Source organism: Diospyros lotus, chromosome 3 (genome assembly GCF_014633365.1).
Source record: "Diospyros lotus cultivar Yz01 chromosome 3, ASM1463336v1, whole genome shotgun sequence".
Lineage (NCBI taxonomy): Eukaryota > Viridiplantae > Streptophyta > Magnoliopsida > Ericales > Ebenaceae > Diospyros > Diospyros lotus.
In genome coordinates this window covers 5895672-5919362 of record NC_068340.1, presented here as the reverse complement: position 1 = coordinate 5919362, position 23691 = coordinate 5895672, and the positions used below count along the sequence as shown (strand labels likewise).

Sequence of the window (23691 nt, the reverse complement as noted above, 5' to 3'; positions counted from 1 at the left end):
GTCAAAATGGAATTTTAATGTTTTTTCAAGCACAAGCTAAGATACCTCCAGTAGAGAGTAAGGTAGAGCCTCTTCAAGCATTAGAAGCCTTAACCTACCCCAAGCCTTAACCTACCCCAGGTCTTTAACTGAATATTAGCCTGAACCATGCATATCCCATTGAGGGATGAGGTATTATTGTATAATCAGTAATTAAAGGTGAAAGATTGTCCCCTGAAATAGGAAATGCTGAATATATTTATCATGAAATGAGATTTTTTTATTTTCTCCCCTGTGCCATTGACCCTTGCAAGCAGGAAGCCTAATGCAATAACAACACCTTTTTAATGAATTTTATGGAGCATGGGATAACCATAATGACTACAAACAAATTGCAAGAAGTCATGCCTATATATTCATGCAAAGGGAAAAAAGTTAAAGGGAAATTAATTGGGTTAGATTTGCATACAAGGATGGGAGAGCTTCACGTTGACTTACGTAAGCAAATCCGACTTCCTCATCCTGGAGCAAATAGTCCAGAAAACTTAATTATTACAAAGAAGATACTTTTAGAGAAACCATAATCACAATGATGGCAAGGAAGGTATCAAGTGGAAAATCAGTAAGACCTCGATAAGTTTTTTTGCCTGTGATGGAGACAACTGTGTGTTTGCTCCAATAAACTTCAGCATCTGTCCTTCATTGACACCCCCCTGAAGAAAGAAGGCTGTTAAAGTTAGTGCAAAACACAAAATTTGGCTGTCCTTTTCTTTCTTTCATATATTACTTCAATTATCATTGTTGCTGCTGCTACTATTTATTAATTCCTTCCAATGTTTTCATGCAACATTAACGAGAAGAAACTAATATTAACCAAATTAACGATGCATTTAGCTTATATGCATCAACCTGGTATAGACAAACACTCCAAGTGTAAGCAGCAATATAAATGATGCTTTCACAGCATCAAATTGTCATGTACCTACTGTTTGTTCTGTTTGTACCTAAATAGCAGAAGTAGTAGCAGTTATACAGTTGTACTAAGAGCTAGCTAGCAGTTGTACTTAGAAGATAGCTGATCAGAGTTGTACTTTGAATTTGAACTGGCATTCTTTTTGGCGCCAACCTAATTGCTGCTTGGATTAGTATATAAGGCTAATCCAGCCTAATAGAAAGGTATCGAAGAAGTATTATTCAGTCAATCGGATTTCTATATCTCTCAATTTCTCTCTTTCTCTTGGTTCTCACTTATTTCTCTCTGTTGTATCTGAACTTCTCCCTCTGTTCTCTAATTTCTCCCTCCCTTTCTGTTCTCTCTCCCTCGACATCTTCCAATTTCTCACTTAAAACCCTAGGTTAAACCTAGGTACACGACACAGATGCCACCATACAACAACAACACACCAATTACAAGGCTTAATCCCACTACGTGGGGACATCAGATGCCACTGTCGGTGCAAAACGTTCTTTAATGCTTAAATGCATATAACAGCAGCATAAAAATGCCGGCACATTGTTAGAAATTACAATTAAGAAGAATAAAATACAATATACACAGAGGTCAAAATGACAAGGTAAGCTAACTGACCTTTGGTGGCATCCATTCTACCCCATGAAGCAAGCAGGATTCACTGTAACATGACCTAACAGCTGCGACAAAAAGTGTACTCCTGAAGTAACGAGTGTTCCCGTCATAAGGCTCACCATAATGAGTCAATGATCTAACATCGGCAATTGGAGCACCTGATAATTGATAGATAAGAACACTTGGATAAAATAACAGGAATTGTTTACAATGTTCAGTTAATTGAATACACATATGAAATGAACTTATTAATGGATTTGGAACACTACCAAGTTCATCATCAAATGCTAGGCAGTAAGCTTTCAATTCACGATCTGTTTCTCTGTTCATACGTTGGCCTATTAAAAAAGCCGCTAGCAGTGACTCACTTGCTGATGTTTCATTTCCCAATTTCAGTGGAAGAACATCTTTTAAAACACCTTGAACCTCTTCATATCCTAGATGACCTCCAGCCAAGACTTCCCTAAGGGCTCCCACCAATCTCATTTCAGTTGTATTGCTCCCAACATACTGGGGCCCAATTGAACTCCCATTTCCCATTATAGAGCCTTCAGGATCAGCTATGAAAAGTACATCTGGGGGAAGTGCTCGAACTAAATGCGGCCAATATGTGCTCATTGCACCCATTTCCCCATCATTCCATTGGGTTGCTTCAGGAAAGGCATTTGCGCGGATGGTCATTGCAGCGAAAAAAGCCCCAAGCTGTGCTTTTGAAACTTCTTCTTCATCTTTAAGTTCTCCATTAGCTAAGTACATACAGTTAGGAAAACATCAGCCTCCAGAAGTTACCAAATATTGAAAAAAAAAAAATGATATAATTTTTGGTAAGGTCTAAATAAATCATCAAAAAAGCGGGAAAAAAAAAAAGAGAGGAGTTGGAGCGGGTTCACATTGCTGTTAGATAAGCTAACATAACTGATTCAGATACATCTGTACCTGAAATTCCCTTTTTGCTCCTTTTTCCCCCTTCCCGAAAGAGATTAGCAAAGAGAAGATCAAAATGCTGCAAAACCCAGTTCATGATCAACATGGGCCAGAAAATGCTTATTGGCTGATGTGGAAATCGCTATAGGCTTCGTATATTCCTCACTTGTACCCTTTTTCTCGTCATTTAAATGGTCAACTCAGATGAACCGTCTAGCATCAGTACTATTATAGCAAGGACATAAGTTGACGTTACCCATTTTTTGAAGCAGAACTTTTTGAACAATTATACCTTTGAATAATTTATATATTTAACACTTCAACATTTTTAACTTGATCATTATGTCGCTAGTTATACAATAAATGTGTATTAATTTCACAATTCTTTTTAACTGCGTCACTTTCAAAAGCTCTAAATACATCAAGGAATAAGAACAGCGAAGCGCATGTTCCGCCCATCACCCCTAGTAATAATGGAACGGAAGAACATCCCATAGTTTGTTTCCGGATAATGCAGAAAACGGAAACGAAACAGAAACTTGAATTTTTGAAATATGTGGATGATATAAATGTGACTTTCACATTCCATTCACAGTAAAATCTTCAATCAGTGACAGGGACGCTGATAAACTGAAGTGCCGGAACCACTAATTGGGAAATAAATTCAACAATAGAAGTTAAAAAGCATTCAATTGACAAACCTGATTTCAAAATGGTATCCAAAACCTTGTAAGCCTGCGCTTCAGTGAGTGGCCTGGTCTGTGTGGGCCCAGTACAAATCTTGGCCTGAGCTTCCAACACCGTCTGATTGGGCTTCCGGTACTTGGAACTCCGATACGAAGATGAAACCGATGGATTTCGGATTTCGGGCTCGGGAAGCCCTAGCTGATCCAGATCAATCGCGGCGGTATCAATCACGGCTTTTGCAGTCAACCGAGCTTTTCGTCGAATCAAACGGTGGAGACGCTTTGCGGAGAAGTGAACAGAGGTCTGGGTAGATGGCGGCCAGAGACCGCGACGATTGACGGCGGAGATAGAGGCGGCGGAGGTGATCGTCGGGTCGGGATTGAGCAGAGCTTTCATGGCAGTGGCTTGCTGTTACGTCTGCCTCGGCAAGCTCCCAGAACAAATATGAATCCACGAGTCCTGACTCCTGAAGTCGCGAAGGCCTAACTCGGCTATGTAAGTTGCTGAATTTTCAGAAATATATAAACGATGAGAATGAGGATCTGACCAGTGGCTAGTGGTTAGTGGTTTCATGAAGAATGACATTTATTAATTTTTGGGGGGTACTTGATAAAATATTTAATTTGTTTTTATTTTAGTTTTTGGGGGACATTTGACAAATATTTAATTTGTTTCTATTTTAATCTTAATGATCATTGACCGTTACAACTTGGAAATTAACTAATGGCAGATTATACATTGTCTCCGAATCCCTCTTTTATCGAAAACAAAAATAAAAAAAAAAATTAGTATTCTAGTACATACATCTAAGACTATTTCCAAGACCTCTTCAAACGAATCGTCATTGTTAGATTGTAGCGAACCAACCCAAAATTGTAATTCCAACAACGCTTGCTATCACCAAATTGCTCCGTCAAATTTCTAGTGAGAATCGAAAGGATCACCAATAGTGGCGACCCAAATTGCATCGCCATCTCTCCCTCCACCCCTATGCCAATCAATGCCAAAAAAGAATGACATCAACTAGAGAAAAGAGCTACAGGCGCGGCGAAAGACACATCGGCGACCAACGAAGGCACCATCAGTGACTCCAGGCGACTGATGACTTGCAGAACGAGCAGAAGACTCCACGCACGAACAGCTTGTGGTTTGTGATTTTTAATTTATTTGTGTATTGAATGAGTGATATTGTGTATTTATGTATTTGGTTATTGATTTATATATTTGATTATTGAGTTTATGTACTTGCGTATTTGATTATTTTGTGTATTTAATTATTGATTTTGTGTATACGTGGATCTAATTATTTTGTATATTTGATTATTGATTTGTGTACGTATATTTAATTATTGATTGTATATATGTATGTATCTGATTAGTTTGTGTATTTAATTATTGATTATGTGTATGCATATATTTGATTATTGATTATAGTAGTAAAAATTATATATAAAGTAAAATAAAATAAACTAAAATTTATTAATGAATAAATGAAATATAGAGAATAGAGAATGCTCTTGAAAGAGACACAATTTTTAAGATAAAATTAGAATAAGGAACGAATTATTTATAATATAATAAATATTAGAATAAGGAAACTTGTTGAAGGTAACCTAACCCCCTAAACTTTGTGATGTGGCACCACCTAAAATTACCAAAATACCCCTACGCGCCAACGGTCTTACCCGCCACGTGGATCGCTTGAGAGACTGACACGTGGCAAGTCAACAATTCGGAACGGAGCTTGAGAAATCCAGCCCGAATCGCAAGACCAGTTCCAACTTGACCGAGATCCTCGGGAGTTGTGCCCTCGCTCATCACGGGTTTATCCCGAGTACCCCATAACGGGTCTGCATATAAAGGACAAAAGTCCTCACCAGGTAAGCCTAAGTTCCACAGCTCTTACATTTATTACGACTTGCATTTATTCTACTGATTTGAGCGTCAGAGTCCACCCGGGGGACCCTAGCCCCGCCACTCCGTTGTCTTGCAAGTCCTATCACCGAGGTCCGACATCGCCAAGTCCGAGGTCCGATTCCCGAGGTCCATTCGCAGAGGTGGCACGTGGTGGTCGGTCCCAAAAACCATCATCATTTGGCGCCCACCGTGGGGCCGACGTCCAGACTCGCCAGCCTCTTCTTTCCCTACCTCGCACTTCAGACTTCAACTCCTCATCTCGGACCTCGGTCTTTCCACAGGTATCACACGACTTTCGCTCCTGGCTATAACTACCTACATGGCTCCCTGAAGGGATATGACTCGAAGCCAGGCTAGGGCTAATCTAGAGGCCCCACTGCAAAGGGAGAATCCACCACCTCCGGCCAATCCAATGCCGGAGGATCGACTCACCAGGCTGGAGAATCAGGTCCAACAGTTAACATAGTTGTTGACTGGTTATTTACACCAGAATGAACAACATAGTCCGCACGTACCCTCTCAGAGGGTCGAGCACCAGTCGCCTCCTCCTACTCGGGAGCCTCGTCAATCCCATCAGTCAGGCCAGGAAATCCACCCCTCTGAGGCGGCAGGATCTACTTCTTCCCCCTCACGAGAATGAGGGACTTCGCAGGAGAGGCGATTGCGTTTCCTAGAGAGGCAAGTCCAGGAACTCAAAAAGGGAAAGGAAGAGCTGCCCCACCTAGGCTCTAAGCAACCCTTGGGCAAGGGCATCATGTCAGAGGTTCCACCAGAAAGGTTTCATATCCCATCCATCAAGCTCTATGACGGAAGCACAGACCCCTATGATCACGTAGAACTTTTCTCCTCTCACATGCTGGTGCAATTGGGGTCCGACGCGATGTGATGCCGCGCATTTTCAGCTACTTTGAGAGGTCATGCCCAGACCTGGTACTCCTGTCTTCCCCCATCGTTCCATCAACAGTTGGGAAGAGCTAAAGACCTGCTTCCTAGCCCATTACGCTCCCTTGAAACGCCACGGGAAGTCTTCCATGGCTCTGGTGAACATCAAGCAAAACCAGGGTGAATCCCTAAGGGATTTCGTGGCTAGATTTAATGAAGAGGCATTGAGATTTGATGAGTTCGATCAGCGGATCGCAATGGTGTCTCTCCAGAATGGCTTGAGGGCGAGACCATTCACTCAGTTCTTGGCCAAGACTCCACCTCGTACTTTCACAGAAACCCTTACACGGGCTAATAAGTACATCAATGCAGAAGAGATGATGAAGGTGAAGCGAGCTGAACAACCAGACAAGAAAGAAAGAGAAAATGAGATAAAAAAGCCAATGGTGGAACAGAAGACGGACTATCACCCCTCCCGAGCTCCTGATCGCCTGGGCTTTGGGGGTACCCATGGCAACCCGGTGAGTTATACTCCCTTCAACGCTAGTCAAGCAAAAATTTTACTGGCATTAGAGGATAAGGATTATCTGCGGCGTCCTCCACCGCTGAGGTCTCCACCCAACACTCGAAGCAAAAGAAAGTATTGTCATTTCCACGGAAAAACTCATCCAAGGGTCACGAGCCCTAGGCCGTCCCCAAATGTGGACTAATGGCTAAGGAAAAACTCTAGCCTAACACCCTTCTCCGTGAGGGAGTGGCTAAAATCTAAGGGTCACGAGCCCTAGATCGTCCACAAGCCGAAGATGGACTAATGGCTAAGGAAAAACTCTAGCTCAACACCCTCCTCCATGAGGGAGTGGCTAAAATCCAAGGGTCACGAGCCCTAGGCCGTCCACAAGCCGAAGATGGACTAATGGCCAAGGAAAAATTCTAGCCCAACACCCTCCTTCGCGAGGGAGTGGCTAAAACCTAAGGGTTACGAACCCTAGGCCATCCCCAAAGGTGGACTAATGGCCAAGAAAAAAATTCAGAGCCCAACACCGTTTTTCGCGTGGGAGTGGCGACAATCCAAGGGTCAATAGCCCTAGGCCGTCCCCAAGACAAAGAGGGACTAATGGCCGGAAGAAACTCAACACCCTCCTCGGTGAGGGAATGACGAAAATTCAAGGGTCAAGTGCCTTAGGCCGTCCACAAGCCAAAGATGGACTAATGGCCGGAAGAAACTCAACACTCTCCTTCGCGTGGGAGTGGCGACAATCTAAGAGTTAAGAGCCCTAGGTTATCCCCAAAACGAAGGCGAACTAGTGGTCGGAAGAAACTCAACACCCTCCTTCGGGAGAGAGTGGCAACAATCCAAGGGTCAAGAGCCCTAAGTTGTCCCTAAGACGAAGGCGAACTACTGGCCGGAAGAAACTCAACACCCTCTTTCGCGTGGGAGTGGCGACAATCCAAGGGTCAAGAGCCCTAGGCTGTCCCTAAGACGAAGACAAACTAGTGGCCGGAAGGAAATCAACACCCTTACGGAAGTAGCTAAAATCCAAGGTTCAAGAGCCTTGACTCGTTCTCGAATTAAAGGAATGCAGAAGGTTAGAGAAAAAAAACCACAGCTGGACACAAACCAAATGGAGCTCAATAGGCGCGACCTACCTTGAAAAATCTCGAGCCACACCTGCGACAAAGAAAAGCCAAAGAAACGGGTTAGTCAAGTCAAGGCTTATTTTGTTATTATTAACAAAAAAAAAATACATATATATTTATATATATTTAAAAAAAATGGGGCAAAAGCCCCAAGGGTCGGCCATGGCCGACCTAATGTGCGCCCATATATATATTTATATATATATATATATCTCAAAAAAAAAAAAAAGCAAACAAACAAACAGAAAAGTAAGGAAGGGGGACAAGAGCCCCAAGAGTCGGCCATGGCCGACCCAATATATCTATATATATATATGTATATATATATTTATGTATTAAAAAAAAAAACCCAAAGGAAGGGGAGGTCAGCCTGGCGCATATATACATATATATATATATAAATATATGTAACATATATATATATATATTATTTAAAAAAAAAAGGGGCCCAAGGGGCTCCCTAGGGGAGCTCGGCCATGGCCGAGCCGCGGTCGAGGCCGAGCTCTGGCCAGGCCGACCTCGGCTATGGCTGAGGTTGCCTAGCCAGGCCAGTGGAGAAGAAGCTTTAAAAAAAAAAATGTATGCAAAGGAAAAAGCTAACAAGTAGTAAAAGTGATGAAAGAATAAAAAAGTAAGGAAAAGACTAACTTCAAGAAGTTGAATGCTTGTCTTAAAGTGATACTTGTGGGGTGGGGCCTTAGAGCTTATATAGAGGGGACCTAGGGGGGTGAAAATTCAAAATGATGAATGTTTCCCTGCAAGCGAATTTTTCCCTCCAACCAAGGACCTCCTATAATTTCAAGGTAGTAAATGAGGTTGTTAGGCATTAATCTCAAGTTTAAAGACGCTCTTGTGCGTCTTGAGAAAAATCAACAGTCAAGTAATCTTAAAAATTAAGCTACTCCTCGACCTAGCAAGATTCTCAGCTCGGCTCAAGGAGTGGGGGGCAAGTGATGTGGCACCACTTAAAATTACCAAAATACCCCTACGCACCAACGGTCTTACCCGCCATGTGGATCGCTTGAGAGACTGACACGTGGCAAGTCAACAATCCGGAGCGGAACCCGAGAAATCCGGCCCGGGCCGCAAGACCCGTTTCAACTTGACCGAGATCCTCGGGAGTTGTGCCCCCGCTCATCACAGGTTTATCCCGGGTACCCCATAACGGGTCTGCATATAAAGGACAAGAGTCCTCACCAGGTAAGCCCAAGTTCCACAGCTCTTACATTTATTACGACTTGCATTTATTCTACTGATTTGAGCGTTGGAGTCCACCCGGGGGACCCTAGCCCCTGCCACTCCGTTGTCTTGCAAGTCCTATCACCGAGGTTCGGCATCGCCAAGTTCGAGGTCCGATTCCTGAAATCCATTTGTAGAGGTGGCACATGATGGTCGGTCCCAAAAACCATCATCACTTTGCATATTTTTATTTTGAGATAAATTATATTCAGACCATGTAGTTTGAATCATTGTACAGAAATATTTTGTGATTTAGAAATGACTCTAAAGGTTTTTTTAATTTAATCTTTTTTTTAAATGCACCACTTCCATTGTAAACTCCATCACTTAGCCGCAGTTAACTTCAATGAAGTTAAATAAGTTAAATTAAAACATAATTAAATGGGGAAGATGAATATGGAAAAAGGAGTTGACTTATAGATTGATTAGGTTTTGGTGGTACAACTACAGCTACTCTGTGCACATGAATCAATTTTTGGTTTGGTGGATTGTTTTGGAAGGGAAGGTCAACTGACCTTTCAAAGCCTCTAACTTACACACTTGAGTTTGAGCCTTTGTAGGATGTCGATAGGGTACTTAACTCGACCAGTATTTACAAAATTGATATTAAATGAGTTTGTGAAGCACATAAAATTATCTTTGATCAATACTCATAGAGCCATTAATTTTAATTTATTCTCACGTAAAGTAACAAAACTATAATATAAGATTATAAATGCACATAATTTTTTTCCAACACTAATTATTATTGATAAATTCCAATACTATTAAAAATTGAAGTGGTTTTGTACATTAGCATACGTCTTACATGATTGAATAATTTTTAATTATTTTTATTTCTTTGCGTATGTTGATAATTATTTATTTTACAACTCTATATTTATCTACTATATATAGATTTGGTTATGGTTATTTTACATCTCTATATTTACATTAATTATTGTTATGATATGCAGTGACGGAACCAGAAAAGAATTTGAGTTCAGACCAAATTATAATTTTAGTCTTAGTCAAATTATAAAAATTATAATTGAAAATAAACAAGAGAACTTTTCAATTATAAGGAAAGTTATATAGGCTATGTTCAAGGGTCAGGCTTTCCAAAATTGAGATATTTGTGTCCCTTCAAGGTCTCTCCTTTTACCATCTTTTACCAACTAGCTAAAACCTCTCTGTTAATTACTTTTAATTCTCAATCCTCTAACCATGTATATGTTGGTATTTTTGTTATACATTTATTAAACTTTTATTTTTTTATATATGCAACTTATCCTGTTATCCATTATGTTGTTGTGTGGCCGATTATTAACAGTAACGTAAATCTATAAAAGAGGTTCAATATTAACATCTCCTTCAATAGACATTAAACACACTCGAAGTCGGGCAATATTATATCTTACATATGGTAGTTCTAAATTTTTGTAGAACTTATATGTAGCCGACGAGGTAGGATACTTATATTTCATGTCTTAAGAATTGCCGATTGTACAAGGTTAGGAGACATCGACAAATTAACGAATTAAGAAGCACCACAATCCAGGGACAGCTGTATGATTAATTTACGTACTGCATGTATGATGCTTCATACCAGACAGGGGAGAAGGAAAGAGCCAAGCTTTCAAAACTCAAGGCTGCACGATTATTTATCTCTAAATTTAAATTTTGTTGAGATTATAGAGACAAGTAACCACAGGCAACAGATGTATCGTCCTAAGTTGTAAACTCGAAATCATCGATCGATGTTTACTGCAAGAGTGACATAGACAAAGCTAGCTAGAAGTTGTCATCTTTCTTTTGTTACTACCGGCACTACGACTGGCAGCTTCCTCATGGAAGATGGCTCATCTTATCTTGATCTAAACTAATATATAGAATTTTGGCAATAGCTACCAAGCATTTAATTAATCTCAAAACAAAAACAAACTAGCCTTTAGGAGTACATTCCAGAATTCCGTCCTTCACATGAAGCCTAATGCCCCCATCTATGGCTGCCAATGCTCTGCCCCTCCTCTTCCTCCTCCTGATTAGAACTGATCTTTTCTTGAAAGCCTCTGCTTCTGATGTCTCTAACCAGTCGACTGGCGTCTCGGCTTTTTCATGCTCTGATGATAGCATCAAAACTTGTACTTCTTTACTCTACCAACACAATGATCTCAACAAAGAACAGATTGCATTCTTTTACTCCGTCAATGCAAGGCAAATCAGTCCCATTACTCATGGAAACAAACACAATTACCTAGTATCAGTGCCTTGTTCCTGCAAACAAGTGAACGGCAGCGATGGGCTCACGGACGGCTACTTCTATGATACATATTACACTGTCCGGCCAAACGACACTTTTGTTAACGTTTCCAGCCTGATCTATAGTGGGCAAGCTTGGGAGGTTGGAGGTGAGGAGAAAAATTATATTGTGGGAAATGAAGTCCCGGTTCATCTCATGTGTGGATGTGTGGAAGATGAGTCCCAAGTTATTGTGACCTATACTGTTCAGCAGTATGATACCCTATCGGATATAGCAGTGTTACTGTCTTCTACAATTGAAGGGATGGAGGACTTGAACAGCATACTGAAGCAGAATCCCGGGTACATCGATGTCGGTTGGGTTCTTTTTGTCCCAATGGAGAAGAATGAAGTCCCAGAAGCCCCAGAAAAGGCAGGTTAGAAGGAACTAATAACTGGTTTAGACTTCATCTATTTCCGGTAATAGTTAGAGAAGTAGCCAAATCCAAATCCAGATAAATATATGGGATAACTCAATTAACTTCACACTTCAACTAATTGCAACCATTTCTCACCAAGTATATTGCCAATTCTGTCTGATCTCGATTATGGAACATAGGAACATTAACAGGCAAAACTATGAAAGTGGTAGATGTGATGATTAGGAGAAAGATTAATATTATGTGCCTTCAAGAGATGAGATGGGTAGGGAAAAAAACTAAAACTTTGTCAGAAACTGAATATAAAATATGGTATACAGGAAATGATCGAGCGAAAAATGAAGTGGGGATTATTATGGATAAAAGATTTGTAGATGAGGTAGTGAATGTAAAGAGAATAGGGGATAAGATTATTATAGTGAAGGTTATTCTAGAAGAATGACTATGAATATCTTTAGTACATATGCACCACAAGCGGGGTTAGGTGAGGAGATAAAAACAAAATTCCAGGAGGACCTAGAGGGACTCATACAAATGGTACCAATAGGAGAGAAAGTGATTATAGGAGGTGACTTAAATGGTCACGTGGGTAGAGACGGAAACTACTATAGAGAGATATACGGAGGGTATGGATTCGGGGAAATTAATAATGAGAGTAAGTCTATTCTAGATTTTGCAAGCATATGGGCTCATCATAACTAATACTAGGTTCAAAAAATGGGACGAACACTTAATCGCATATAAAAATTGCACATCAAGTACCCAAATAGATTACTTCCTCATGAGACAAGAGGATCGGGTGTGTTGTAGAGATTGTAAGGTGATATCGGGAAAGTGTTTGACTACTCAACATAGACTTCCAGTACTTGACATCCAAGTAAGAAATTGGAAGAGAAAAAATCACATAAAACAAAATCCAAGAATCAGGTGGTGGGATTTAAAAGGGGAGAAACAACTAATCTTCAAAGAAAAATTAAGGGGTAGAAGAGAATGGAATGGAGAAGGACAGACAAACCAAATGTGGAGAGAAATGGCTAATGCCCTGAGAAGCACAACAAAGGTAGTGCTTGGAGAGACAAATGGTAGAGCCCATAACCTTAAGGAGTCTTGGTGGTGGAATGAAGAAGTACAATTGAAAATTAAAAATAAGAAAAATTGCTATAAGGCTGTATATCAGTGCAACAATGAAGAAAATCAAAAAAATTATAAAGAATCAAAAAAGGCAGCAAAAAGAGCTGTTAGTGAAGCAAGGTCAAAAGCATATGAGAATCTATATAAACAACTTGATGCAAAAGATGGAGAAAGGGATATATATATAAACTAGCTAAAGCAAGAGAAAGAAAAATAAGGGATTTAAATCAAGTGAAATGCATAAAAGATAAAAATCAAAATGTATTAGTGAATGAGGGAGCAATTAAGGAGAAATGGAATGAGTATTTCACAAAATTATTCAATGATGATAGCAACACAAGAGTTAGATTGGGACATCTTAGTAACTCCGAAGGGAACGTGAACTATACATTCTATCGACACATAAGTTCAACTGAAATAAGGCAAGCATTAAAAAAGATGAAAAATCATAAGGCAGTGAGACCGGATAATATACCAATAGAAGCATGAAAATGCATGGGAGAATAGGGCATCTTCTAGCTAACGAAATTATTTAACGCGATCCTTAAATAAAAAAAGATGCCAGATGAGTGGAGGAAGAGTACTTTGGTTCCTATATATAAGAACAAATGAGATGTTCAAAACTGTGAAAATTACAGAGAAATTAAGTTAATGAGCCATACCATAAAACTCTGGGAGAGAGTAATAGAGCAGAGGCTTAGAAAAAAAACAGAGGTCTCGGAAAATCAGTTTGGTTTCATGCCTGGTAGGTCAACAATGGAAGCTATATACCTACTGAGGCGCCTAATGAAAAGTGTTGGGATCATCAAAAGGACCTACATATGGTGTTTATAGATCTAGAAAAGGCCTATGATAGGGTCCCTAGAGAAGTATTATGGAGGGTTTTAGAGAAGAAATGAGTCCAAATAGCCTATATACAAGCCCTTAAGGACATGTATCACGGTGTAGAGACAAGGGTCAGAACATGCAGAGGGGATACTGAACCGTTTAAAATTACAATAGGATTGCATCAAGGTTCTGCACTAAGTCCATACTTATTTGCTTTAGTAATGGATGAACTCACTAAAGATATTCAGACATAGGTGCCATGGTGTATGCTATTTGCAGACGACATAGTGTTGGTGGATGAAACAAAAGAAGGAGTGAACACTAAGCTTGAGTTATGGAGAAAGAATTTGGAATCTAAGGGATTTAAATTAAGCAGAAAGAAAACAGAATATATGGAATGTAAATTTAGTAAGAACGCAAGAGTGGAGAATGTTATAATAAAATTGGAAAACCAAATCTTACAAAGAAAAGACCACTTTTGATATTTGGAATCAGTGATTCAAAAATATGGAGAAATTCACGAGAATGTCACACATAGAATTAAGGCAGGTTGGCTAAAATAGAGAAATGCATCGAGGGTGTTATGTGATGGTAAAATCCCATTAAAACTGAAAGGAAAATTCTATAGGATAGCTATAAGACCAGTCTTGTTGTACGGCTCAGAATGTTGGGCAGTCAAATACCAGCATAAGCAAAAGATGAGCGTAGCGGAGATAAGGATGTTAAGATGGATGTGCGACCATACAGGAAAATATAAAATTAGAAATGAAGTTATTTATAATAAAGTAGGAGTAGTGCCAATAGAGGAGAAGATGAGAGAGACTAGACTAAGATGGTTTGGTCATGTGAGAAGAAGACCAAGAGACGCCCCTGTGATGAGAGTTGATGAAATGAAACAATTGGTCAAAAAAAGAGATAGAGGCAAACCTAAGAAGACTTTGGGAGAGACATTAAAGTTTGATATGAAGTGTATGGACCTCAATGAAGATATGACAAAAGATAAAAATACATGGAAGTCTAGAATTCATGTAGCCGACCCCACATAGTGGGATAAAGGCTGGATATATTGTTGTTGTTGTATTGCTTCAACACCACTCTCTTTCTTTTGTTGTTTATTGCTTTCATTCTGTGTTTAGCAATTCATTTTCTTGCAAGGATATCCCATATTATGTTTGACTCAGAAAGTGTCATGTTCTAAGCAGAAAACTAACATCTATTGGCCTTTCCTATTTTTTTGAGGTCAATATTGCTTCAACACCACTCTCTTTCTTTTGTTGTTTATTGCTTTCATTCTGTGTTTAGCAATCCATTTTCTTGCAAGGATATCCCATATTATGTTTGGCTCAGAAAGTGTCATGTTCTAAGCAGAAAACTAACATCTATTGGCCTTTCCTATTTTTTTGTTTGCATGAATCAGCAACAAAGGGGCACAAATGGCCAATAATCATCGGCATACTATCAGCTGTGACATTACTTTCAATGTCCATGTTGGCAATAGTCCTCGTGATGAGAAGAAGAAATAGAAGAAACATCGAGGAAGATCCAAAAGCAGTTTCAATGACCATGAGTTCCAGAAGAACACTCCCCTTCCAGAGCCAATCCCTGAATAAAGAAACAATGCATGGTTAGATAAAAACAAGCTCTGAAATGAAAAAAGAAGAAAAAAAAGATAGAAATTGTCTGTTTTTTGGGGATCGAAAATGAGAGAGCCAAGAGGAGATCAACTCATTCGAAATGATTTTATGAATGCAGATGTCATTTTTGAATCAGAAAGACCAATAATATATAGTCTGGAGGAGATTGAAGAGGCAACAAGTGGTTTTGATGAAAGTAAGAAAATTGGAGAGGGCGGATATGGGAGTGTGTATTTTGGGATATTAGGGAATAAGGTATTGTTGGCTCTTCTGCTGTTTAATTCCTCTTCTTTTTCACTGAGATTCATCTGTCAAGAATTTTATTTGAAAGTCTGAACTGGCAATTCTAATTTCTTAATGGCCTCCAGGAGGTTGCAGTTAAGAAGATGAGATCTAACAAGTCCAAGGAATTCTTTGCAGAGCTTAAGGTCCTATGCAGGATACACCACATTAATGTGGTAAGAAACCACTTCTTAAGAAATGAGATTTGATTTGTGATCTTAACAAGTTTCATGCTTTTTTTAAAATTCTATCAAATCTGACTCATAGGTAGAGCTATTGGGATATGCCAGTGGAGATGACCACCTCTACTTAGTTTATGAGTTCATTACTAATGGATCTCTCAGTGATCATCTTCATGACCCCTTGCTCAAAGGTTATCTCCAAAAATTGTTTCCATCCTCTAATATTTCCTCAAAAGAGCAATGTTGCATGAATTCATCGGTACTGAAACAGGTCGCCAGCCCCTTTCATGGACTGCAAGAACACAAATTGCTCTAGATGCTGCAAAGGGCATTGAATACATTCATGACCATACAAAAACTCAATATGTGCACCGAGATATTAAGACAAGTAACATCTTGCTCGATGAAGAGCTCCGGGCAAAGGTACCCACAATGTCACTCATTTTCCTGTGTGACTATGTTATGCTGCTTACATTTTTGTGGAACTAACATTTCTACCACGGTAATGTTACATGGATGAACAAATGGAGAGCACACTTGAGCTATGTTTCTTGTAGGTTGCAGATTTTGGATTAGCAAAGCTTGTTGGGCGAACAAGCGAAGATGATTTGATTGCAACTCGACTGGTTGGAACACCGGGGTACCTTCCTCCCGAGTAAGTTCTCAAGCAGTTCTGAGCTCAGTGAATCTGTTTCAAAATCTTGTCTTTGCATTCTAATTCATGTAACTGGCAGATCTGTGAAGGAGCTGCAAGTGACTGCTAAAACTGATGTTTTTGCATTCGGGGTGGTTCTAGCAGAACTCATAACCGGTCAACGTGCACTAATTCGTGACAATCGAGAGCCCACCAGAATGAAATCGCTTATCACACTAGTAAGCCAATCAGTACTTGGTAATAGGGGGAGAAAGAAATGGATGAATTGAACGTTAACAGGCTAATACTGTAGATATAATTCAGGGAGAATAAGGAATTTAGATGGTTAACATTCACAAGCTCTTAATCATACAACTCTGCATCATTTTAAAGGCAGGAGACAGTAATCAAATAAATCATTCTCTTCTAATTCAAGCTAATACACAAGAAACAAAAGTTAAGTAATATACTCAGAACAACGGGCATTTAAAATGATCCTAGGATCCTAATTGTGACGAATGGCTATGTTTGCTTCCATGATCGATCAGATTAGTGAGATTTTCCAAGATGAAGATCCAGGGACTGCACTAGAATCCATTATAGACGTTAATCTTCACCAGAGCTACCCTACCGAGCAAGTATATAAGGTTAGCCACATTATCTCTACGGAAGAAGAAATTTATATCAGTTCTAGCCAGAATTCCCATGTTAAGATGATGTATGAATTTATTCATTATATGAAATCAATATTTGCAGATGGCCGAACTTGCAGACTGGTGCCTAAGTGAAGATGCAGTTAACAGGCCAGAGATGAGAGCGGCAGTGGTGGCATTGTCCCAAATTGCAGTGTCCTCTGTAGAGTGGGAAGCATCACTAGGAGGTGACAGCCAAGTTTTCAGTGGGGTTTTCATTGGCAGATGAAAACGTCTTCTTCATGTAATTTATCTCTTTTATTTCCTTCTTCTTTCGGTTGAACATGAAGGAGACATCCTGGTGCCATGGCTTGTAATGTCATAGTTCATCATCCATGGATTGTACATTTCATATTGAAGTAAGAGTGTTGAAATAGTGACTTTAGAAGCTGTGTACACGTTGTCCAGGCTTGGATTTCATCACCTTATGTATTTGCACATATGTATTCTTCAGCATAATACACGCTGAATTTAATTTGAAATGTCCAGAAGAAATACGTCTCTAACAAAATGTCTCTTTGCCATAGTCGTGAAATTTTTGTTCTTCTAAAAATTGCTTCCAGAAAAAGTTTGTGTGAAAAGAAAATTCTGCTGTTATTTAGAAGTAATTTATCTTTGTAGGTAAAACGTTGTTAAAAGCAAAGTGTAAGACTACAATGAAATGTAAACCTTACAAAGCGAGAAACCTCATGCACTGAAGACAGTTACATAAACACTGTTAAAAATATGAAAAAGCGTTTCTGGTTACTTGGACAGATAGATGCAGAATCAACTCTATATGCAGTAATAAATTCCAGTGAATTAGGTGCTGTTTAAACTGTTTGTCTGGTATATTAGTGATTTTAACTTATAGATTATTGTTTCAGCAGGTATTGAGAACAACAATTCATCAATATAAATCTTGCCACTGATATTTCTTAAGCTACAACTAAAGAAGCTGTTCCCCAAGGAATTAAAAAGGAAAAACGAGAAGAAAAAGGAGAGCGGCGCGGGGGGGGGGGGGGGGGACTACATGTACGTGAGAGTGACAGCTTTCTCCTAAAATTTCTCTCGTTTCTTTTTCTTACTTCCTCTACCTGTAGTATATATCAATAAGAGCAAACAAGGTTCTGCTATTGTAGAGCTTGATTTGGTAATGTTGGTGGAGTCTTCCTAAACGCATGCTTTCTGCAGCGCTCAAAAATGCTATCGTAAATCAGGTCAAATTGCACCCCTGCTCTCTCCCGATTCACTATAAACAGTATGTGATCGCCTTCTATAATCTTGTAGTACCTGCACTCGGTAGAGAAAAGTACGGCATCCATTAGCTTGCAGAGTCCCTAATCATACATGTACAAATGATCATGAATAAATGATGGTTAGAAGAGTAACAAACCAGATGCCCGGTTGCATTGGCTGACAATCAGAGTCCTTCACAACAAGCTGGCTCGGATGTTCAACTGGCAAACGAGGGTGTGTCATAGATATGGTGTTGAGTGCTCCATCATTGTCCCACCAGTGTTCATCCCTGCAAGTGTAACTTTACATGAACAAAAAGTCCCAACAAGACTGGCCTCAAGATATACCATATTTTGGATTCTAAATCAGTTGAATAGCTTTGGAGGAAGTTCCCACGATTTAAATTGCTGGCACAAGTCAGAAAATTGGTAGGTGGGTTTCAGTTTTGAAATTTAAGGCATCTGAATTATGGCCCTAACAGACACCAGACATGATTGTAAAATTTCAAATTGATGAGGTTCACATTTCTCCAAAGTTTCAAGACAACAGAGATACGAAACAGCTTGAATCCTAAAGAATTTAAAACAACAGCAGAGGTTCTCAAAATTTGATTGAAACAAAAAGCCTAAGGAAATAAGAGTAAAGCCAAAAAGATGTGTTTTTGCCAACATTAGTCGATAGGAGAATGGGTACCCAGAGGGAACACACCTATAGCCTTTGTAAGGTGGCGTGGCATCTGGAGGGTGCCGCCACTGGCTCATCTGCAAAACTCTGATGAAAAGCATGGGATGTATTCCAAGTACACTGGAAGGGACTGTAAGACCCATTATTTTCCTGGTTCTCTTTGTGGCATAGCTGAAGTAGTATGTATTGGGGAAAGTATGTAGGTGGCTGTTCAATCTCATGGAACCCTGAATGGTAAGATCTGGAAGGATCCAATCTCCCGACGCAAATGGACCTGCATTTCCCAGGAGGCAATCAACCAGACCCCAAACACCCATTTTCTTCCAGGACGTGTTGAAGTGATCAAACCCAAAATTGTAATAGGCCTTTAGCCAGGGAATGTCTAACCAATCGTAAACTATTACCCCTAGGCGGCAAAGCTGAAGAAGACAAATGGGTTTCATGGATCTCCCATCTTCTGGCCTGTAACAAACAATAATGACATTGGCAAAAGAATAATTCAGGATTTATTAGATGTGTTTATGGGCATAGCTCATCAAAACGGCATATTTGTTGAAACTCCTAGTAAAAAGCTTAACACATCAAAGAAAACCAACTCGGTTAAACTTCTTACATGCTAAAACTTCAGTAGAAACAACAAACATTGAGCGATCATAAATGAGTCAACAATTGCATTGATCAAAAAGACAATTCAGTAATTTTTATTCTTAAATGTCAATCATTGCTAGGCCAAATATATTAACTCTCTGGTTTTGGGGTTAGAACTTACTGCATCCCGTCTAGATAGGTTCTGGTAGTCCCATTGAAAGCTCCAGATAATGATGTTATGCTCAACACCCAATTCTCTGAAGTGTTCTCATACCCCCTGAAAGCCTGAAATGGTTCACCAACCAAATACTTATAAAACACACTTGATATTGAACACTTTTCTTGTGATGAATGTATCTAAACCTACCTTATCAGCAAGCATTTGCTGCAAAACTCTAACAACCTGTGCTCCAGCAGAATGCCCCACAAAGTGAACAGGGTGATCTTCGTCCCACTGAGGGTAGTGCCCTGCAATTAAATAGCATCGATTAAGAGAAGAAGTACAAAAAAACAAAAACAAAAAGTCCTTGCAGCAGATATTCTTTTACTTGCATATAAAGTGTAGATAATGGAGGTAAAGATAGGGTTAAATCCCGTACCTTGTTCATAAATTCTTCCAAACCGTGAATGCCCACAAGCCTTGCTGTGTTCTTCCCCATAATCAACTTGCCCACCTTTCAAATAATAGAACAATTCACGAGCCCTGAAAGCAAAATTCTCTCAGATTTGCAAGACACACACAGAAACAGACCTAGAGAAATTGGGGACAGAAAGAGGCCAGTAACTATGGAAGCTCAATCACAGGCATTTCAGCTTCAAGCACCAACCTGTCATATATGCTAGTTAATGAGCCTAAATCAGGTACGAAAACCCTTTCATCCTTCTTCTCTGCCCCTGCAAAATAGGATAAACCCCCCAATCTCTGGAGAAACAGCAAAACCAGAACCCTCGTTGTCAGAGAAATCTATCAGAAATCCGAATGAATGTAGAAGAACCAAATCTCCAAATAAATCATAAATGATTGCAATTAGCATCATACCCCTTTGCCAAACCCAAAGATACCATGAACCAACACAATGGGAGGCAAATCTTCAGCGTTGGTTGATCCTTTGGGCTCCTCTTCTTCGAGCCCAATATTTACATTCGGCTTAAAGAAACAATCATTCAGAGCCTGACAGAGATCGCCAGCCACAGCTGTGCTGAAAATGTAAAACCCATAAAGCAAATGGACCAAGGAGCTCACAAACAGCTCTGCCAATTGCAGCACAGAAACCCACAACCTGACCATCTTCCAACCCAAAAGAAGAACCCAAGCTCTATCTCCGTCTATGTATAGGATGCATTTACTGCAGGGACGAGAAGCTTCTTGGGACAAAAGGGAACGGAGAAGGCCCCGCTTCTTCTAATGCGTCAACCTCAACCCTTCGAAAGGAATCAAAAATCAAACCCTTCTATAAATGTTTATAGAAGGGTAAGATGATTGAAGCCCCGACCTTTTTTCTTTTTAATCTCGATTGGTTTGTTTTGTTGCTCCTTCCTTTTTCAGGGTTTTAAACTCGTTTCCCACGAATTTCTCATTTGCCTGCCTGTACCTTACAAAAGCTGAAACCAATCAATCAAACCTCACTGTTCATTGATTCTTGCTGTTTTTCCTTCCAAGAATGCGCAAAGTGTGGTATGGGTTGGCGCCACATGTCAACCAATGCCCTTATATTGTGTGCACCCTTATCGGGATTGGGCATTTTAAGTATAAAATTGTGGGTAGTTTTGACTAAGGAGAGTCCAAAATCGCCCCGGAATTAGTGATGGAATTTGGCGATCAATCCTAAACAAGGCCCTATAAATTAGGGATCAAACTTGGGTAGGTTTCTGTCACGTGATGATGATGGTAGGAGAACAGGGAGAGGCGTTTGTTTCGAAGTGTAACGTGCTGGACCGGTGCTGGAAGAGTTCCTTATCAAAGCCAACTTCCAACGGCCCTACGCAGTTATCCATTTCCACGATAGATTCCCAATTTTGCGTATATTTGTGTTGCGTTGCGTGGCACTATTCTTCGAGGCTGTGGTGCACGCGCTCACGCCATCAAAATTAAACCCATTCTCTTACGTACATTATAAGAATGTAGACGTATATTATTCATCTAATAATTTAATTAGTATAAAATATTAAATTTACATTTAAAGATTAGGGTTTGGGTATAGAGTTAAAAGAATTAATTATAAACCTGAGAAATGAATTTGCACGCGCTGCAGGAGAGGTGTGGGGTTGGAAGGAATTCCCTACGGTCGTCCCCTGGGAATTGCCAATGAGCGTGCACCACGTGTGGATCCCCAGCTGGCTATCGTGTCGGCCGCTTGCACCCTTTTGAATTTTGGGGGCCGAAATTTAACGGCGAAGGTGAATCTCGTGGGAGGCGCTGCAAGAAAGGCATCGGTGAGAATGCATAATAAAATATTATTTATTTGACATTGAATTTTATTTTTCTCTGGGAATTATGTATGGTTAGGGTTTGGCAGATTATTTTCACACGACAACAGACACAGCTTGTTACCTTTATCAAATCAAATTTTATTATTATATTATAACAAAAACAAATGAATATGTGGTCGGTATTCAATGTAGAAAACGTGGCGGAGACTATTGGCTGGCGGGTACTTGTTTAGGAATAAGGAGGAGTAATGATTTATTGTTGGATTAAGTCAAACTAAAACCTGTTTTGGCTGCTTTGCTTACAAGAAATTAACAAGTCTTTTCAAAGTTGGCGAGCGGTCGCCGTGGCCTTCTATTTTTCAAACAAGAAGGAAGCTTCCACACAGAGCCAGAGAGAGCGAGAGAGAGAGAGAGAGAGTAGACTGGGCTTATGTTTTGTACTAAGGAAAATATTTTAGCCCGGGCATTGTGATGTCCCCCTTTAGGGCCTTCTCTGCATCCAATATCGGCCCTGAATTTGTGGTTGGGCCTGAGTTGGCACAATCATTCAAAATCATGTGAGGTGAGGTCAGTGGGCTCGTCCTCCTTCCTGCCCAAACTCCAATCTCCAGTAAAAAAGAACATGTAATATTATTATGAGAAATCCTATTGAAAATTCGAAAATTTACTCTTTAAAGTTCACGTTCCATCAAAATTTTTAATAATTTTAATATACCTCTTTTACCCTCACAACTCACAACCAACTCTCTCCTCCGATCACCTCTCATCGCCGGCCATCACCTTGCATCTCTCATCGCCAGCCATCACCTATATAAATATATATATACACACACTTATATATATTTATATACACACACAGTATGACCGCGGCCATACAACCCAACACACACACATATACACTCACACACCTATATAAACATATATATACACATTCACACACACATATATATATATGTATATATACACAACATGACCGTGGCCATGGCAGCTGCAGCCATACAATCCAGCACTCACACACCTATATAAATATATATACACACACTTATTTATATATATATATAAACACAAGTTCTATGGCTACGGCCATGGCAGCCGCAGCCATGGAAACCCCCGCACCGCGAGGTGCAGGGGTTTCAGCAATTCCCGTACCGCGAGGTGCGGAGATTTCTCAAATCCCCACACCTCGCTGTGCGGGGAATTAAGCCTTCCCCGATTGAGCAGTCAGGGAAGGTTGGTTTTATTTTTATTTTTTTAACTAAATTTGTTTTATTATAATATAATAAAATAAAATAAAAAATAATACAAATAAATAAATTCTAAATATTTGTATTTTAAGTAATTTTAAATTAATTAATTTTAAAAATTTTTAAGTATAAAAAATTCAACAGGATGATTTAAAATTTAAAATTAGTTAAATTATAATTACTTAAAATATAGATATTTAAAATTTATTTATTTATATTATTTGGAAATTTATATTTGGCAATTTAATTATATTTGTTATTTTTTATATTAATTATATTTTTATATTTCACATTTTAAATATATGTGTCAGAATGAAATCAATGATATTTTAAAAATCGAGTAAAAAAATTTAAAAAGCATAAACTTAAAAACATAAAAAATAAATACATTAATAAAAAAAATAAAAAATTTAAAAGAGAGGTTCGAGAAATCCCCGCACCTCGTGGTGCGGGGCTTGCTGAGACCCCCGCGCTTCGTGGTGTGGGGGTTGCTGAAACCCCCGCACTTCGTGGTGCGGGATTTCTCAAATCCTCCCACCTCGTGGTGCGAGAGTTTCAGCAGCCTCTGCATCGCGAGGTGTGGAGATTTCCATGGCCGCGGCCAGGTTTTTGTGTGTTAGTGTGTGTGTGATA

The 23691-nt window shown here is 39.6% G+C and overlaps 3 protein-coding genes across 7 annotated transcripts in view; 1 reads left to right on the top strand and 2 right to left on the bottom strand.

Moving 5' to 3' along the window:
• Positions 1–3722, bottom strand: part of LOC127796746 (uncharacterized) — a 35237-nt gene extending 31515 nt beyond the window's left edge. For 4 of the 5 annotated variants that reach the window (XM_052329102.1, XM_052329104.1, XM_052329103.1 and 1 more), the window contains exons 1-5: positions 3190–3721; positions 1834–2310; positions 1568–1722; positions 609–692; positions 449–501 (exon numbers count right to left, since the gene is read on the bottom strand). In XM_052329102.1, coding sequence (XP_052185062.1) covers positions 449–501; positions 609–692; positions 1568–1722; positions 1834–2310; positions 3190–3571 — 1151 coding nt within the window. In that variant the 5' untranslated portion in view covers positions 3572–3721. Of the gene's footprint in view, positions 1–448; positions 502–608; positions 693–1567; positions 1723–1833; positions 2311–3189 lie in introns of all 5 variants that reach the window. The other variant, XM_052329105.1, reaches the window with a different exon arrangement.
• A 2509-nt stretch (positions 3723–6231) lies between these two features.
• LOC127796408 (lysM domain receptor-like kinase 3) lies at positions 6232–17364 on the top strand. The gene is made up of 11 exons (XM_052328541.1): positions 6232–6584; positions 10820–11508; positions 14888–15094; positions 15223–15359; positions 15473–15562; positions 15654–15759; positions 15840–15991; positions 16126–16223; positions 16303–16441; positions 16751–16849; positions 16959–17364. The coding sequence occupies exons 1-11, from the start codon at positions 6232–6234 to the stop codon at positions 17121–17123; spliced, it is 2235 nt and encodes a 744-aa protein (XP_052184501.1). The 3' UTR covers positions 17124–17364.
• Positions 17365–17779: 415 nt separating this feature from the next.
• LOC127798284 (uncharacterized) lies at positions 17780–21166 on the bottom strand. Its single transcript, XM_052331745.1, has 8 exons — positions 20424–21166; positions 20212–20306; positions 19984–20087; positions 19752–19852; positions 19566–19669; positions 18821–19258; positions 18270–18401; positions 17780–18166 (listed from the first exon to the last, which is right to left on the bottom strand). Exons 1-8 carry the CDS (start codon positions 20670–20672, stop codon positions 18007–18009), a joined length of 1383 nt encoding a protein of 460 aa, XP_052187705.1. The 5' UTR covers positions 20673–21166; the 3' UTR covers positions 17780–18006.
• Positions 21167–23691: the final 2525 nt, after the last annotated feature.